We start from the raw sequence: 18,455 nt of genomic DNA, 5'->3' as shown, positions 1-18,455 counted from the left end.
TCAGTTCCACAATTAATCCCTCATTGGCTGTGTGTGCTCAGCTCTCCCCTGGTTGGGCAGTGAAGGGGGTGGGTTTGGGGAACTGGCAGGAATCTCCAGTGACTGCTCCTTATAATAATGATGGATAGACAGTATTGATACTTACTGAGGGCCTTCCCTCTGACAGGCACTGCGCTAATAAACCCCTTGGTTGATCTGTCCCTATGAGGTAGGTCGTATTGTTATTATCTCTATTTTAGGTCCAGGAAAGCGAGTCTCAGAAAAGCTCATACAGCTAGTATGTGGTTGGATCAAGCAGAGTATAGGTTCGGCTGCTGTAACAAAGACCCACCCGAACGCTGGTTTAAACAAGGTAGAAGCTTCTTTCTCTCTCATGGAACAGTGCTCGGGTAGGGGTTTGGGGCTGCTGTGGAAGTTCTATCTTTGTGGCTGTTTAGTTCCCAGTCTCTTCTGTCCTTAGGATGTTGCCTGCATCTACATGGTCCAAGATGGCACCCCACATGTCTGCATTCTAGTCTAGAATGCGGGAAGGGGGACATGCCCTTTCTCCTAAGGACGTAACCCAGATAACTGGGACCTTTCTGCTCATGTTCTATTGGCCAAAACTTGGTCATATAGCCACACCTAGCTGCAAATGTTGTTGGGAAATGTAGTCTTTCTTTTGGGTGGCCATGTGCCTGGCTAAAAGTGGGAGATCTATTACAACAGAAAACACGATGAATGGACATTAGGTGACTGGGATGAGTCTAGGTGGTGCACAGAGTTCATGTCCCTTACCTGTCCACCACCTCTCATCTCCGAGGAGTTCAAGGTCAGCTCCAAGGAAAGGAGCCCAGAGCTGGACCGTCAGCTCCTCGGGTGCTTACGGTGGTGGGTGTTTCTGCCGATCCCTTGATCCTCTGGGGGAGCACAGCGCAGGGCAACAAGTAGGTGCTCAGTAAATCAATCTTAAAGGGAGAGCAGTAGAGAGGGACCTGACCTACCAGATCCAGCCCCAGCTAAATATGATGGGCGCATCTGGATGTGAATTATAAGGGGGCTGGAAACTGCAGTGACCAACTGCCAGGAGGCAGCTGGGCCTAGAAGGATTCCCTTGCAGGGTGGAGCTCCCAGCTGCTTTGGTTGGGACCACAGAGAGGTTCAGGGTATCCTGTTGGCTGCCCTGGCTTAACCCCAACTTTGAAGACATCTATGAGCTGTGGTTCCAGACTGGAAATTCGACTCCGTGCCTGCTTTGGGAGGAACTGGCCGCTTTGAGTGGCTTCTCCCCTAGCGGTGGTCTCTTGGGCTGTGCCCTGTACATTCCTGATTCTTTTCTGGCCACATGGAGGTCTGGGTTTGTCAACTGCTGGCCCCTGGTTTGCGAGGAAGGGCCTCTGCCTCTCTCCCTCTGTGCTCCAGCTGCCTGCTCGAACTGGCCCTGACTCAGCTAGAACAACCTCTCAGAACCCAGGCCCCGTTCCGAAGTCCTTGGAGGGCTTTCTGAGACGACACACTGAATGTGGGGAGCTGAGAGCTCTCCGGTCCCTGTTATTAGTTACACCTTCTGAACAGAGCTTCTCTCCATGCAGGTGCTCAGAAGGGAAAAATCAGTGAGCATCCGATGTTCCAGCGTGGAATTTTTCAATCATTTGAACATTGTTCTTGGCAAGGAATGATTGAAAACAAACAGCCATTATAGGTCACGTTTTGAGACCATTTAGCCACAGAGGGTATTCTTTGATCATCCCAATGGTTTTTTGGTCTTTTTCGCAGTTGTCTTTCTTGTGCTGAGTAACTGAAGAGGATACCGGTTAGCCTCAGTTAAGTGTCTGTCAGAACGTCTGTTCGGAGCCTGGCAGTCAGAGGGAAGAGAAAAAGTGTTCCCAGAGAGCGATGTTCAGGCTGAGACGGAGCTTACGAGGTCTAGACAGTTATTAGATATGTGGAACTCTTAGAAAAGAAAGAAGGGAAGAAAGGAAAACATGTGTCTTGGGTTCTGCGTGCTTCTATTCTGTAGCTGTACAGCTGAGAAGGCTTTAGTTTACAATAAGTGGTATTTGGCAAGAAGTGTTACTGCCTGCTGACAAATTGATTGCGCTCTTTTACTGAGATGAAAATGCAGGAGGCATTTTGCTTCTTTTCCCTCTTGATGATTAAAAGCGTCTACTTGGCTCCAGGCAGAGATGGCCCCTGAGGATTTATATGAGACACCTGTGTGGCATCCAGCACCAGCCTTCAGGCTGACAGAAGCAGCTACCCTGCACGGTGTTCAAAATGCCAGGTCCTGGGAGGGAGTTTTGACAGGCTTGACCGGGAGTCTCTGTGCCAGACCTGGGTGGGACCCTAGGGTGAGGGTCTTTGAATTTTAATCAAGAACTTCCCCTCCCTGTTCACGCTGAGCCAGGGCCTTAGAGCAGCTGAGCGGCTAAGCAAGCCCCGCGGTGAGGAACAAAACCAGACCTGCCCCTACCCAGGCCTCAGTTTCTCCGTCTGAGCAATGAGGGCATCACACTGGCTTTCCTTCGGATTTTCTTCAGGGTCTGTGTCCCTGCTCCCTCCGGCACGCCCTTGCTCTGTCCTATGATTGCGTTATAAAGAATGAGGATGCCAGTGTTGGGAAGAGGCTCCCTTTCCCACGTGGCAGATCCATTCATTAACTTGACGCAGCCCAGGGACAAATTAGAATGTAGCCAACAGCTAGCAAATTGATGAGATAGGTCGTTAATCCATTCATTCATTCATACTTGTGCACTCAAATATTACTGTGCCAGCTCTATGCCAGGCTCTGAATGGGGAGCTGGGCGTGCAGGGAACCAGGCAGCCTGGGCCCCGCCTGCTCCAGGTGGGGTCTAGTCCCGTTTGGATTCCCCTCCTGTTGGCTTAAGGACTTGCCTCTATGTCGGTCCTAGCACAGGAATGAGATGTGAAGTGCAGTTCTAACAGCCTGTTTAAAGCCAAGCATTTACTTTTGGACACCCAGGACTTTAAGATTTCTTCCTTCAAAGAACAAGGGATTTGTTTTGACAAAAGAAGTGTAAACAGGAGTCTAGTGAATAATATTTCTCATGGCTGCTCCTGCTTTAATCGATTGTATATTTATTGGTGATCTCTTAAGTGTCCAGACTGTCCTAGGCTCTGCCGGGGATGCAGAGAATTTACAGCTCAGCTGGGGATGGATGGATGTGTGTGTGTGTGTGTGTGTGTGAGAGTGTGAGTGAGTGTGAAGGCCAACTCTGAGGACAGTGGCCGAAGGAATGAGACAGCACGAACGTTACTTGATCACAGGTGTGGTGCTGGCCGCAGAGCTGAAGGAGCTCCAGGGAGGGCGCGTTCCGGAGGAGAAGGGGAGAGAAGGGTATTCTACACCATTCTCCTTTGCCGGTCCAGCTGGTAGCCAGCCCCTGAGCTGCCACGGTTTTCCCAGGCCTTAGTCTCTGGAGGCTGAGCCCTGGACTCTGTATGCAGAGCAGTCCTGGGCCCGTGAGAATGGAATGACAGGTCATGGGTGCGTCCAGGTTACCAGGGTGACTCTCTCCCCTGTGGACTCCCGGAGTCTGCCAAATGATGCCACTGGTGTGACGCCATCCACCTCTCAGGGTTCCAGTTCCTCACCTGCTGCCGCTGCGGATTCCCTAGAAGCTAAGAAATGCAGAAGAGCTGTTCTCTTTTCAGGAAGAGATAAGTTCAGATCTCATCTCCACCTCTTGCTAGCTCTGGGACCTTATGCTAATTCCTTCTCAGTGCCTCATTTTTTGACATCTGAAAAATAGGCTGTTAATAGCGTCTGTTTCGTAGATGCAAGAGAAAAGCATGTGAAGTGTGTCGCACGGTGCCTGGTATACAGCAGGTGCCCCATTCATGTTAACTGCTATCGTTCAGTTATTATTATGACACGTCAGGTGGCGAAGTCGGAAGGTCACCGTCTGATCCAAAAGTCACGTCTTTCTGAAAACTAGCTTAGCTGAACTCTATGAAAATTCATGTCTAAAATCCCGACCCACCCTGGGCTGTAACTCTGCTAAGTGAGTCTGGATTGAGGCTCCACCTCTCTCTGTTGGTTTCTGCTGAAGCATCTCCCCTGTTTCTCATCTGCAGCGTAGGTACCGGGTGAACTGTGTGCCTGGGAATATGTTCGTCTCTTCCCGACTCTAGCCCCTCTTGGGTCTGGGGCTAAGCTAAGCAAAGGTGGCTTGAAGGAAGGAGTTGACATGCTGTCATATTTAATTACCAGAGACCTGGATCAGGTACCAGTGGGCCAAGCCCTCCATACGCTGTTCCTTGAGGAAGCAGAGTGCAGGTGTATCACGTGGCCAGTCTTGTAGGAGCCGTGATGAGGCAGCTGGCGGAACTGGACGTGTATCTGAGAGAGGCCTCCAGGAACACAGAAACACTGCCACCAAATATTTGCCCTCCCTATCTCAGGAATAAGGACTAAGGGACAGGTATTCCAGAAAGGTTTGGTCTCAAAATAAGAATGACTTTTAACATGGTGCTGATAAAGAGTACCGGACACCTTGTAGGTGAAGCGCTTACTGTCCCTGGAATGGCACAAGTTAAGGCTGGCTAAGTCACTAATGGGGATCATACCCAGAGGATGGGGGTTGGGGGGGTCTTTGGAACCTGAGACATCAGGACTTTGGGGAGACCATCAGTTGCTTCCATCTTCCCAGGCATTCACTTCTTAAGCCGCTTTTGGCCAGCACAACCGTGAGCCTCGCTAGGCCCTGGCCACTGGCCCAGGAAGAAGCAGGACTGCCTCTGCATGGAGGTTGCTGTTTGCCTTGGCCCCTGCTTGCCCAGCGACTTCCTGGCCCTGCCCTCCTGTGGCTTTTGCTTCATTAGCTCAGAGTTCCAGGTGAAGCCAGGCCCCGGGGCCCTGGATGGCACAGTGGGCACAGCCTCCGAGGCTGCAGAGCCTGCACGCCTCCCTGCTCTCCTCCCGGGCAGGCTAGGGCAGCCCACAGTAAGGGTGCGTCAGGCGCTGTCATCCAGGCTTAAACTGGAAAAACGCTCGAGAAAGACTGACGCATAGAGAGCGGGGGTCACGGCGCCGGGGTCCCGCAGCAAACCGGCAGGGCTGCAGTGGAAGCCGGGGACCCAGCCCACGGAGCAGCGCGCTTCCCCGGCCCTGGGGAGATGCTGCTGTTAAGCTCCCGCTTGCTCTGCTCCCGCTCTGGCCACAGTGCAGGTGCAGGAGGGGCCGCAGCCGGGTGGCCTTAAAGACCCCAACAGTCGTGAACTCTGCTTGGGGCTCTGATGCTGGAGAAAGGCCATGCCCTCTGGTCTCTCCATCCCCACCAGGCTCCTGCCTGTGGACGCACCCAACTGGGAGGCGGGGACATTTACGCTCCTCTAGTTCATCAGCTTCATTTTGTAAAAGGGGAAACCGAGGTCCAGAGAGCAGAATGATGGGTCTGAAGTCATACATGGGTCAGAGGAGAAGCTGGAGGCAGAGTCCAGTCCCCTGGCCCCAGCCCCATGGCCCTGGCTGAGCTTTGAAGACAGTGAGTCAGGCAGGGCCTGTGTTCAGGCCCTTCTCGCTTCTGGAGGCAAGGCCCACCACAGCTGCAGCAGACGGCCTGGCCCAGCCTCGCCTCGGCCTGGGTACCCAGAGCCCTGCAAGCCTCACGGGTTCTTTTGTTAACCTTAGATGGAAGCCCTGCTAGGGACAACTCTTCATCATCTAGTTTTTTCGGGGAGACCTTCATTTCTGGCAGATTAATCACTCAGTGGCGGGGGGAGGTGTCGGGGGGGTGTGGGCCTGGGATTTCTACTCCCCAGCTTGGAGGCTTATGGTCTCCACTTCACACTGATTTGTTCATTTGTTTTGTTTTATCTTCATTTGTTTTACGTATACACCTGCGCTCTTGCTTGGCCAGGCACCGTTCCAGATGCTGGGGATAAAATGATGAACTAGACCTTGGAATCTCCCAGGGAGCTTTAAACACTACTGACGCCATCTCCAGAAATTTGATACAGTTGGCCTGGGTGTGGCCTGCGTGTTTCAATTTCTAAAATTGCCTGTATCCACATGGAAATTTCTTTTCAAGGAGGAAAAAAGCTTGTAGAAAGGATGTGGCTCTAAGCGGATGGTTGTGAGCAGAGCCCGAGTGAAGGGAGGCCCCGGGTCATTCACCAGACACCAGGCTTTCCCAGGTGCCGCACCACAGTGCCGGGTTCCAGCTCCCGGAAGGCTCTGCTGCAGGCCCAGCAGGGTGAAACGGGGCTCTGAGCACCCGCCTGTGACCCAGGCCCTGCACCCCAAGGGGGACATGTCTGGCGGCCACAGCTCCTTTGCTTGCCAGGAACTTCTTAATCTCAGTGATTCTACAGCCAGACTTTTAGAATAGTTGTTTTCCCCTCATCTGTAAAGATTTAAAATCTTAAGAAGTAGAAACTACCACAGGTCACACACATCAGTCGTCTCCTTTTTGCCTGGCATTTTCAAAATCCTCCACTGGTGATGAACCAGGTGCCTTTTCTACTGATGCCTTGTGGCTGTCATGCTCCTTCTGTGCTCGCGTGGAGGGAATGCTTATAGTCACAGAGTGGGGACTTTCAGCCCGGGAGAGGGCTGAGAGCCCAGTGGTCTCTACCGGCCAGTAGAGATGGCCGGTAAAAGAGCCAGGCCTGGAACCCAGGTCCCAGTTCTGTCCCCAGCTCTTCCACCGTGCCGGGCATCCCAGCCACTGCCCCACAGTGTCCGTGCCTCCCTGGCCATTCCCTGGGTCCACCTCCGTCACCCCACCCCTCCATTTACCCACCCGATTCTTCATGCCATTCTCACTGCAAGGGAATATCTAAATTCTTCGCTTTTCTTGGCTGCAAGGATAAGAGAGAGGTCACTGCCTAACCCTGGAGCCCCATCACTGCCCAGAGGGGCCCGTGGTGACAGCGGAGGCTTGACATCCTTTCCAGCTCAGCCCCCAGGCCGTTCCTAGGCTCCAGGTATCTCCTGGGCTTTGACCGCACCCAGTGGATTCAGGGCAGAGACCTGAACCCTCACAAAGAGGTGGGGCTCATTCGGGCGGCTGCATGGGCCCCCCGGACAAGTAGACTTCCACCCACCCCTCTTCCTTTCACAGATCCACAGACCGGACCCTCCTTTCCTCCCCCTTTCCCACCCCTGTCCCCACTTCCCCCACCTGGCAGCCCAGGCCCAAACACCCTACAGCTCAGTGGTTTTTACATGTGACTTGTCCAGGTGTCACTAACCTTTGTAAGACTCAGGCTTAATAGTTTTGATCCTACAGAGACACATGACAAGTACAAGACATTCAGTAAAACCCGAGACCAGCAGGAGGGCAACAAAAAGCACAGGAAGATGGGGCTCGGTTTGGGTGTGTTCGTGTAATGTGCCACATGTCATTTTTATTCACATAAAAACATCTTTCTTGAAGCAATAGGAACCCACTCGGCTGTTGCGAACCAAATACCAAATGTTTCCTTTTTCCTCTCCTGCTCCTTCCAAGAGGCGGGCTATGAAGAATTGCCCTTATCCGTGATGCTATCTTGCCTTTCAGAGAGCCTTTTCCTCAGAGCAAACGCCAGGATGTTTCTTCCAGCTTTGGCAGGAATTTTTGAGAGAAAGCTGTTTTCAAATCCCTTTTCTGTCTCTGTCTTAGACCTGGAGTACAGCAAAGCGGGGGGGGGGGGGGGGGGGGGGGGGGGGCTCCAGGCCTCAGTCTAATCCAGTCTCCTCCAATCTGTTTTCCTCAGTTGCCTCAGGACCTATAAGCACCCCTGCCCCCAATGAGAAAAAACAACAAAACCTGGTATTTTGGTGAAACGGTGTTAAATAAGATAAAATGAAAGAAAAGAAAAGAAAGCTCCTGTTGGTAGAGAGATGGAATCAGGAATCAGGAATCACTTTTGGATTAGCTCTCCCACCCGCCCTCCGTGTACAATAAACAAGGGCTCCCGTGTTAGCATTTCCATTTCCTCAGGAAGCTGCCTTTCTTGCTCCTACTTCTGAAATGGAATGTGCATTTTCATTGGCCCAAGTTCAAGGAGTGCCTAGGGGCAACAATGAAAAACCGGTCCCAAGCAGATCTCGGTGGTAGGTGGTCGACACCCCCTCCCCCAGAGCCGGGACTTCTTGCTTCCTATCCTCTGGGGATTGACGCCAGATGGGGAGGGAGGGGGAGGGAGGGAGGGGTGGCGACCTCCCTCGCTTGGGTTTGTAGCCATGAGGGGAGCCATGCTGTCCCCGCTGCCTGAGTTCTGGCTTTCAGTTGGGAAAGTCTGGTGACCCTCCAAGCATCCGCATACCAAAGGCTCTTAATTAAGAAAGTATGTTCCCATTTCATGTCACTCGAAAAGAATGAAAACAGTGACAGCATTTATTTATCTTCACTATCAATATCATTCCTGTTTCTAATTCCACTGGGGGTTATGAGTCTTGAAGGAATTGACTGTGGGTTGTGAGATTTTAACCCCAGCCATGTGCTGTGGGGATACATGTGTCTTCTCTCTGAGAGAGAGGCTCAGAGCGAGGGGGAGAAGGGCCGCAGAGCCCTGCCCTCTGCCCTTCTGGAGCTCAGAGTCAATGGCTCTCGCCGGGAGGAGTGGCCTTTGCTTTGCCTTCTTTGGTGCTGATACAGAGTTGTCCCCCTCTCACCGGCTACATCCCATTTCTTTTCTGAATCTTCAGAGAGTCTTATAGAGGAGTCTTATAGAGGAGAGGGGATGTCCGAATGGCTACCATTTGTTTAGGACCCACTATGTGCTGACACTGGCCTGGGCACTCACGTGTGTTGCTGATACTCTGATTGCCCGTGTGATGCGTGAGGACCTGGGCCTCAGGTTAAGGGATGTGCCCAAGACTAGATAACATGTTAGTCCATTTGGGCTGCTGCAAGAGAATACCACAGCCTGGGTGGATTTATAAAGAACAGAAACTGGGGCTTCCCTGGTGGCGCAGTGGTTAAGAATCCACCTACCAATGTAAGGGACACGGGTTCGAGCCCTGGTCTGGGAAGATTCCACGTGCCGCCGAGCAGCTAAGCCTGTGCGCCACAACTACTGAGCCTGCGTTCTAGAGCCTGCGAGCAACAAATACTGAGCCCGTGTGCCACAACTTCTGAAGCCCACACGCCTAGGGCCTGTGCTCTGCAGCAAGAGAAGCCACCGCAATGAGAAGCCCACGCACCACAACAAAGAGTAGTCCCCACTCACCACAACTAGAAAAAGCCCACGGGCAGCAACGAAGACTGAACACAGCCAAAAATAAATTTATTTTTAAAAGAATAACAGAAATTTATTTCTCACAGTTCTGGAGGCTGGAAGTCCAGGTGCCACTTCATAAATGACCATCTTCTCTCTGTGTTCTCACATAGCAGAAAGGGCAAGGGAGCTCTCTGGGGCCTCTTTTAAAAGGGCACTAATCCCATACACAAGGGCTCCACCCTCATGACCTAATCACCTCTCAGGCCTTACCTCCTAATACCATCACAATGCGCATTAGGTTTCTAATGAATCTGGGGGGGAGACACATTTAGTGTATAGCAGGTGTCCTTCACAATGGTCCTGAGGTGTGGGTACTGTCAATGGCTTATTACAAGAACAGGATAGGAGACAAGAGGAAGCTCTTGGCAAACACCCAAACATCACAAGGTGGTGGTAAGAACAGGGCTCCTTGTCTTGTTGTGCCCTCTGTTGGTTGACAACTTGTTAAGTGTCGTGCCCGACCTTTAAGGTAGGCTTGGCTGTGCCTAAAAACTTCAGGACATGTGTGTTGCAAAAATGCATATGTTGGCATGCTTTGCATGTGTATTCTCAGGCAGTTACCTTCATTACCAAGTAAATTTACTTGCCAACCCCTCAGATAACACTGTGCTGATTTGTGTCCCTTTGTGCCTCACCTCCTGTCCCCAAGCAAGCTATCAGTTTCTGTCCATTTTCTTTAAGCCGTTCTCTCTCTCTCTTTTTTTTTTTAAATTGAAGTATAACAGATTTACAATATTATGTTAGTTTCAGGTATACAGCAAAGTGATTCAGTTACATATATTTTTTCAGATTATATTCCATTATAGGTTATTAGAAGCTATTGAATATAATTCCCTGTGCTCTACAGTACAGCCTTGTTGCTGATCTATTTTATGTGTAGTAGTTTGTATCTGTTAATCCCATACTCCTAATTTGTCCCTCCCTCTCTCCCTCTCCCCTTTGGTAACCATAAATTTGTTTCATGTTGTTAACGAGTCCAAGCTCGCTGTGCTCACCGCATGACAGGCCAATGAATCAGAGACAAGGTGTTGAGACAAGGAATACGACTTTCTTTCTTCGGAAAGCCGACAGACCAAGAAGATGGCAGACTAGGGTCTCCGATAAACCATCTTCTCGGGCTTTGCATGCCACTTTCTTTTATAGCACAGAGATGGGGAGGAGATGGGGTAGGAAAGTAAAAAGGCCATAAGTTTTGCAAATATCCCCTGGAATGGCCAGCCTGGGGGCGGGGGTGGGGTAGGGTGGGGGGAGGGGATGTGTTAATTTCTTCTTTCTTGCAGCCATCCGCAGGTGGGTGGAGTCAGATTGTCTTCCTGAGAGCTGAACAGAGGCACTTTGGTTTAACATCTCAGACAGAGGGGCAGGGTTCCCTGAGGCAGGCCATTATGTATTATTATAATAACAAAAGCAGTGGAAAGCAAAGGTTAAAGTCAAACAGATCAAACATGGAGTCCGATTTAGCTCTTCCCTGTTACACTGTGTCTGTGAATCTGTTTCTGTTTTGTATATAGATTCATTTGTATTATTTTTTAGAGTCCACATATGAGTGATATCATACAGTATTTGTCTTTCTGTCTGATTCACTTCACTACGTATAATATTCTCTAGGTCCATCCACGTTGCTGCAAGTGGCAATATTTCATTGTGTTTTATAAGCCATTCTCTTTTTTTTTTAATTACTGTGGTAAGAACATTTAACATGCGATCTACCCTCTTAATAATTTTTAAGTGCACAATACAGTGTTGTTAACTACAGACACAGTGTTGTACAGCAGATGTCTAGAACTTAATCATCTTGCATAACTGAAACTCTATATCCATTGGACAGTAGCTCCCAATTTCCCCCACCCCCAATCCCTGGCAACCACTGTTTTACTGTTTCTATGAGTTTGACTATTTTATTCAAAAAATTTTTTCTTTTTTTTTTTTGGCCACAACACGCGGCTTGCGGGATATTCCCCAACCAGGGATTAAACCCATGCCACTGCAGTGAAAACCTGGAATCCTGACCACTAGGCTACCAGGGAAGTCCAAGTTTGACTCTTTTACATACCTCATAAAGGTGGCGTCATGCAGAATTTGCCCTTCTGTGACAGGCTTATTTCAATTAGCATAGTGTCATCAAGACTAACGCATGTTGTCACGTGACATGATTTCCTTCCTTTTTAAGACTGAATAACATTCCACTGTATGTATATACCACATTTTAAAAATCCATTCATTGGTCAATGGACATTTACGTTTGTTGCCACATCTTGGCTGTTATGAATAGTGTCGCAGTGAACATGGGAGTACTAATACCTCTTTGAAATACTGATTTTAATTCTTTTGGATAAATACCCAGCAGTGGAATTGCTGGATCGTATTAATTTTTTGAGGAACCTCCGTATACTTGAAGCCGTTCTTGAAGCTTTCCTGCAGTGGTTGCAGATCTAGCCCTGAATTCTTGCCCTAACACACTTGTCCTAGGCTCGTCCCTGCCCTGTGGCTTCTCCCTGCCCCTCTCTCCAGCCTCTGGCCCTATTTCTCTGGCTTTGACCTTCTCCTCCTTCCCCAGCACTCAGCCTCTCCCCTGCTGACAATTTGCATTGCCTTTGGCGAGCCCATCACTCCCATTCCCATGCGCCAGCGAGCCCTCCCCTGGGCACCTCCCCTGGGCACCTCCCCTGAAACCCATCCAAACCAGGAGAGCAGCGTGTGTGCCCCTGCAGCCGGGGCATTTCTGGCAGCCCTGCGTGTGCAGCTTTGTTTGTGGCTGCCCTGCCCAGCCCTGTCTGTGAATGTGCCTCCCTCCTGCCTGGGCTGGTAAGCAAACTGCTGGGACAAAGACAAAGCCTGCGGAGCCTGTCTCCTTTAAGGGGTGCCCCTCCCACCCCCCTGCGACAGGGCCTGGAATGAAGTGCCCAGAAGGGGCTCAGCCAGTGTCTGTGAACTTGCTAAGGGGACGTTGGTTCTGTCTGAGGCATGGCAGGAGTTCGGTGTGCTGCGGGAAGGAGTGGCAGTCCTGTCTTCCTGGGCCAGCCGTGGGCGTGCTTGGGAGGCGTCAAGCCCTCGAAGAAGCAAACGACATGTGGTTTCCTTAAAGCCAGTTCAGTTCGGCTTCTCACCAAAGCAGGATCACAACCACAGGGGCTGCGCCCTCCCTGCCCAAAGGCCAGGGCTTGAACCACAGGTGGGAATGGCTCCCAAACCAGTGACCTCCTCCGTAAATGTCTCAGGCTCGTGACTTCCACCCCATTTTTGTCCACCTTCCCATGCACTGCACTTGAATCATTTGTGCTCTAAAATTATTGATGCCCCAGTGGGACAGTGAATCCATTCCAGTCTCCTTGGCCTTGGAGTCCAGCCCTTTCCTGTCTGAGCCCAGCTGCCTCTCCAGCACATCTGCCCCCCATCCTCCTGGGTGCTGGTGGGCCCTAGCCCTCCCTGGGGCAGCCTGCCCCTTGATCCAGGGCACTATAAGTTCAGAGCTTATAATGGGCTTTCTGGACCCCCTTTTCCATCACCTTCCTCTGGACATGCTTCAGTTTTGTGTCCACCAGACCAAAGTTACTGCAGCCAAGGTCAAATGTCACATCACAAAGACCACACCCCTATTCTTGGTCTCAGCTGACCGCCAGCTGTTAACTCCAAGCCTGTTTCTGGATCATTAACCTGCCAATGGGTATGAGGTGTGTCTCCTCCCACCCACTCATCCACAACCCCCCCCCCCCAGGTGTTCAATTCAATAAGAGAGTCTGAAAATTGAAGGAACCTTCTAGTATCAAAAAGCAAGAGACCTTGGAACAGAGTTTGTTGAATGAATGAAGGATCCAAAAGAATAAGGCTAGAATGATTTGATGATTGGTGAATACTTTGGGGGCAGGGAGCCTGATGCCCCTCATATCTTACATAACGACAGACTCTTTCTGGCTTGGAAGGAAAGATCAATGAAGGATGTGGCCAGAAGCAGGATTTTCACATTCAGAAGAGCTGGTGTGTATGTTTGTGTGTAGACCGTGCATGTGTGCCTGTGTACACAGCATCCCAGGGGCCTCCCAGCCTGAGAGAGAGATTCAGAGACAGGGAGAGCCCTGCCCCTCTGTGTTGGGTACTCCTCCCCACTAACCCAAACAGGACACCCTTGGGAGACGGGCTGTGGGCAGGGCACTTCCAAGCTGTATTTCTACAGCATGGCTGGCTTCCTTAGAAACCGACTAGAAAGGATCTGCTCTGAAGATGTATTACAGAGCAACTTGTGCTTTCAATTTCAGTGTCCTCTGACTTTCCCGAAGTGACCTGACCCTCAGACTTGCCCTTGACGCATTAAGAACTTTGAATCTGCGCCTTTTCCTGTCACCTTGGTCAAATCCCAAATTCACATTCTTTCTTCTGTGGCCTCGTTCTCCATTTCTAAAGGAATTGCAGACTTTGCACTTTGATTTTAGTGGTGGTGGTGCTTCCTCAGAGGATAAGCCCATTTATCTTTATTTAAAGCTGAGAAGCCATCCAAATAGATGATTACTGATCCTCTTCTTTCTTCCTGGGCTTCCAACGCATGGCTTTCTTGCCTGGGATCCTCTGTACAGCTGGGAGAGGCACAGAACTGAGGTGCTGACAGCTTGTGTTGGAATCACATGGTGTTTACTGTGCTGTGAGTTTATAACGGCTTTGTTTCCATACTGACAGCACACGCCATATGGAGAGAAAAAATCCTGTCAGATGAACCCTTGAGGAATCACAATATGGTACATGAAATCTCATAATTGCTTTTGGAAATGGGGGAGGGCCCCTTGCTCAAATCACATAAGCAATGTGGCGCTCTCTGCCATAATTGAATAAAACGGGAGTTTCACACAAGGTAATTTCCTTTGTTCTGTGTTTGTGCTGGGGAAGCTCAGCTGACTGGGGAAGGACAGGGAAGTTTGTTTTCCTCTCCTTGGGGGATCAGGCTGAGTGGGAGGTGGTGAGAACGCAGGCTGTGTCTGTAGGGCATCGTGCTAACAGGTGCAGGCTCCAGACCTGTCACCCTCCTGGCTCCCTCCAACCCAGACTCCCTCCTGTGGCTGATGACAACTTGACATTTTATTACTGTCACTTGGGATCTTGTCTGCTCACCTCCCCACACACCCCCTTTCCAACAGAATCCAAGACCGCTGAGGGCTGGGACCATGTCCCATTCCCCCCACTCCCGACCCCCACCAATCCTGGCACACAATGAGGTGAGTTAAATGCTTGTTGGAGTGGCTATTCCCGAACAATCTGTGCATGGAAAGGTAAGCTGAGTTAAGGCAATAGTTCAAGGCTAGTTTCAGCCCCCAAACCAGTTGAGGAGCGGGCCAAGGGGAGACTTGCAAGGTGCCTCATCCACTTGACCGAAGTATCCTCTCAAGAGAGAATGAGAAATTTGTGAGTGCCTTCTGATACAAGGTGTACTTACCACTGGTGGATTCCTACAAAAACCATTCTTGCCCTCAAGCAGTTTACCCATGAAAGGAGAAATGGGCTATAAAACTCTCCAGCCCCAGTCAGTTGTTCTTTCAGTTGCAAGAGACAAAAACCCAACACCAACTGGCTTAAGCAAAGACAGATGGCTAAAGGTGCAGGCACTGGGCGGGCCTCAGTAGGCTGCCTTTCTGGGACTCCTGTGATATTCACAGCTCCAGGCTTCTCTTCCTCACTCAGCTGTCCTTCCCTTGCACTGGCTTCATTCTCCATGGGCTCTTGCTGGTGGGAAAGACAGTTGTGGCAACTCTTGGCTGACCAGTCCTAAGGCCTTGTCATCCCAGAGAGGAACAAGTGTCTTTTCTGGAAGTTCTACCAAAAACCCTGGAAGGACTCTAAGGCCCCCTGGGTCACCTGCCCTGAACCAATCATTGTGGCCATGAAACAGAGGGCTCTGATTGGCCAGGACTGAGTCACGTGCCCACCCCTGGGGCTTGGGAGGAGTTGCTCCCTTAGGACCCTATGATGGTATTTTACAGACTTACAGAGAGGAGGTTCCCCAAAGGAAGGGAGATGGAACAGACCAAAATCCCCACTTCCACGATGATAACAGATGGTGTTTATTAAGCAATTCCTTTGTGCCAGGCTCTCACTGCTCCTAAGAGATAGTACGATGACTGTTCCTGGTTTACAGATGAGGAAACTGAGGGATAATGTGTCAGGTCAGTTGCCCTGGGGCACACAGGCAGTGAGTAGTGAGGCTGGGATCTGAATCTGAGGTTAGCTCCAGAGCCCTTCCTTGCTCACAGCCACCACCCTCCCTACAAGTAATGGCTGTACCTCTGTGGATAAACTCTTTGGGTATGAAAATGAGTGGGCGTGATGGTTCTGTTCCTGTCTCCTTGTTTTCCGTATCTCCAGGGGGCGGTTCCTGGCTCCTCTACAGTTGGCAAGGATACAGTCATTCCATCCTCCCAGGTAGCTCTTCTAACTGAGGTCTGCCTCACCCTCTTCCTGGTTTCCCCACGAAGTCACCTGAGTTTTCCTGGTGCAGCCACAAAATCAAAGGGCTAATTTTCAGTGCTCTGGAGGGTCTGAGGCAACAAGTCTCAGCCAGACCTTTGAGCATCTTTCTGCCCAGAGAAAGCCTCTTGCAGAGTCATTGCAGGAAGAAGCAGAAGGGACCCTCCCATCTTACCTCCAACATGCATCTTCATTATCGAGAGGAAGAGTAAGGCCCAGAGAGGGCAAGTGTGTTGCTTGAAGTCACACAGCAGGTCATTAGCTAGAACCCTGGTCTCTAGGCCTCTGTGCTTTGAGTCTTGCACTGTTATTTCCTCTTCAGAACTCTCTTGGCTACTGAGTGGCTGAGGTCTGGTCACATCCTGTCTCTGTGCCTCTAGCTCCTCAGCTGGAAAATACAGGGTTTTCATAGTTTGAAGCATTCTAAGACTGGGCTTTGCTCCAATTGGGCAAATATGAAATTTTGTTTACTGTATTCATTAGAATATTTGAATTACAAGTCATTTTAAAGTTTTTTCAAATTGCCCTAAATAATGCTCATAAATAAGCCTTTCAGATGTGGTTTGGACTGCAGGCATAGTGTGATCCAGAGGTTCATAACTTCACCAGAGCACCTACTCATAATTTTCCCAGCTCTGACTTCCTCTGTCTGTCAACCTTATCCTCCCAGCAGCTTGTTGTGTGGTGTCAAGAACACTGCAGCAGACCCTGGCCTCACACCCATGCACCCCAGTACCAGAGGAGGAGGGAGCACCTTGGCTTAGCGTGCCCAGGCGACGTCTGTGGTTCGTGCTGATTTTACTGGCTTGGGTTACATGCCCACCACCCTTATCCAGTCAGTCCCTGTAACCACGGAATGTGACATGCGGATCAGGCAGTCAGGGGCAGAGCCTTAGTCCCCAGAGCTGCTAGCATCTCCGTACAGAAATCAGGACACTGGAAAGGGAGTGGGCTGGGGAGTAGAGGCAAGGTCATAACTGGCTCCTCTTTCTACACTGACCTTGACTCTTCTGAGTCTGCAGAGCCTGGAGGTGGATAAAGGGTCCTGGGAGTTTGCCGATCACCTTGCTCCATCTGTCTGAGGCAAGAACCCAGGTGTGGGTTGGTGGCTCTGTCTGGCCCTTTCTGGGGTCTCACCATATTCTTCTTTTCTTACCTCTAGAGAGAGATTACTGCAGTTTATGTGACAAGCAGCCAATTGGGAGGCTGCTTTTCCGGCAGTTCTGCGAAACCAGACCTGGGCTGGAGTCTTACATTCAGTTCCTGGACTCAGTGGTAAGTCCCTTCGCTGGGGGGAAGAGCCCTTTGGTCCTTTGTGATCAGCGATCGTTTTTGTCCAAAGGAAAAGATAGACCACGTGGCTTACGTGGATACAGAACAAACTTGTTGCTTAAGAGACTGCCGGTGCAGACTCGTCTCCAGGTCACCACCTGCTGCATGACCTGCGGGGCCAGCTCCCACTCTGGGCCTCGGTTGCCGCTGCTTTAACACGAGGTTCTGTCAGTTCTCTGATTCTGGGAGCCTGGGTTATTGTGAAGTAGTACCTAGGAAGTTGGGTGGTTTTCCCAACACCCCAAGGTGTTGGATTCCCAGGCCCCTTCTTCCAGCTGAGAACCCGTTTTCTAAAATTCCAAAGCTTGTGTTTCTTTGTGTGCTTGTTTACTGTCTGCTTCCCCACTAGAATGCAAGCTCCCTGAGGCCAGGGCCCTGGGCTTCCAGTTCACCTCTGCCTGGCATTGTGCCCAGCCCATACCGGCATTCAGTAAACGTTTGTGGGAGGAACACGTGTTGGCCATTTCAAGGCAATCTGACAGCTGCTGGCTGCGCTGCGCTGGCTGCTGGCATACACAGCTGTGACTGACACCACGGGGACTTCCTTCAGATGTACTGGTCGTTCATTTGTTTAACAAATGCTATATTACTCACCCATAAAAAAGAATGAAATCGTGCCATTTGCAGCAACATGGATGGACCTAGAGATGATCATACTAAGTGAAGTAGGTCAGAGAAAGATAAATATCATATGATATCACTTATATGTGGAATGTAAAAAAATAATACAAATGAACTTATTTACAAAACAAAAATAGACTTGCAGACATAGAAAACAAACTTAAGGTTACTGAAGGGGAAAGGGAGGGGAAGGGATAAATTGGGAATTTGGGATTAACAGATACACAGTACTATATATAAAACAGATAAACAACAAGGACCTACTGTATAGCACAGGGAACTATATTTAATACCTTGTAATAACCTATAATGGAAAAGAATCTGAAAAAGAATATATATGTGTGCATATATATAACTGAATCATTTTGCTATATGCCTGAAACGTAAATCGCCTATATGTCAATTTAAAAAAAAACCGAAAAACAAATGCTGATTGACCTGTGTGGGCTTTTAGGACAGGACGTAGGAACGCACAGGAGTTCCTCAACACTTGCTTAGGAGGACAGGACACCTCAGCCTGGCCTACTGCCCTTTGGGTGTCTGTCCAAGGAAGGTAGAGAAGGAGTGGGGAGGTGAAAGATGAATCACGGTCAGTCGTGAAAGGATGGGGTCATTTGGGCCCCCCCTTTCCAAGGCAGGGGGCCAAGGTGCTGTTGTTTCCTAGAGGCCCTAATGCCATCATTGGCTGCAGCCATCCTGACCTCCAGCTTGGTGTGGGGGACAGCCCTATGGGGCCCAACCTTCTGTGTCTGCTTCAGGGTCTCAAGGTGGATCTCTAGACCCACTGGCCAAACTGTCCCCTGAACTTCTCCACCGGAAGTCACATGGGCCCCTTGAAGTCATCC

General features: G+C 50.3%; 1 protein-coding gene across 2 annotated transcripts in view; it reads left to right on the top strand.

Annotated features, from left to right (window-relative positions):
- GRK5 (G protein-coupled receptor kinase 5) overlaps positions 1-18,455 on the top strand; it is a 224,820-nt gene that overhangs the window by 141,308 nt on the left and 65,057 nt on the right. Inside the window, exons 3-4 of one of the 2 annotated variants that reach the window (XM_060286043.1) lie at positions 15,556-15,612; positions 16,820-16,932. In XM_060286043.1, the coding sequence (XP_060142026.1) occupies positions 15,556-15,612; positions 16,820-16,932 (170 nt within the window). The remainder of the gene's footprint in view (positions 1-15,555; positions 15,613-16,819; positions 16,933-18,455) is intronic. The other variant, XM_060286044.1, reaches the window with a different exon arrangement.

Source organism: Globicephala melas, chromosome 16 (genome assembly GCF_963455315.2).
Source record: "Globicephala melas chromosome 16, mGloMel1.2, whole genome shotgun sequence".
Taxonomy (NCBI): Eukaryota; Metazoa; Chordata; class Mammalia; order Artiodactyla; family Delphinidae; genus Globicephala; species Globicephala melas.
This window is presented reverse-complemented; position numbering and strand designations above follow the sequence as displayed.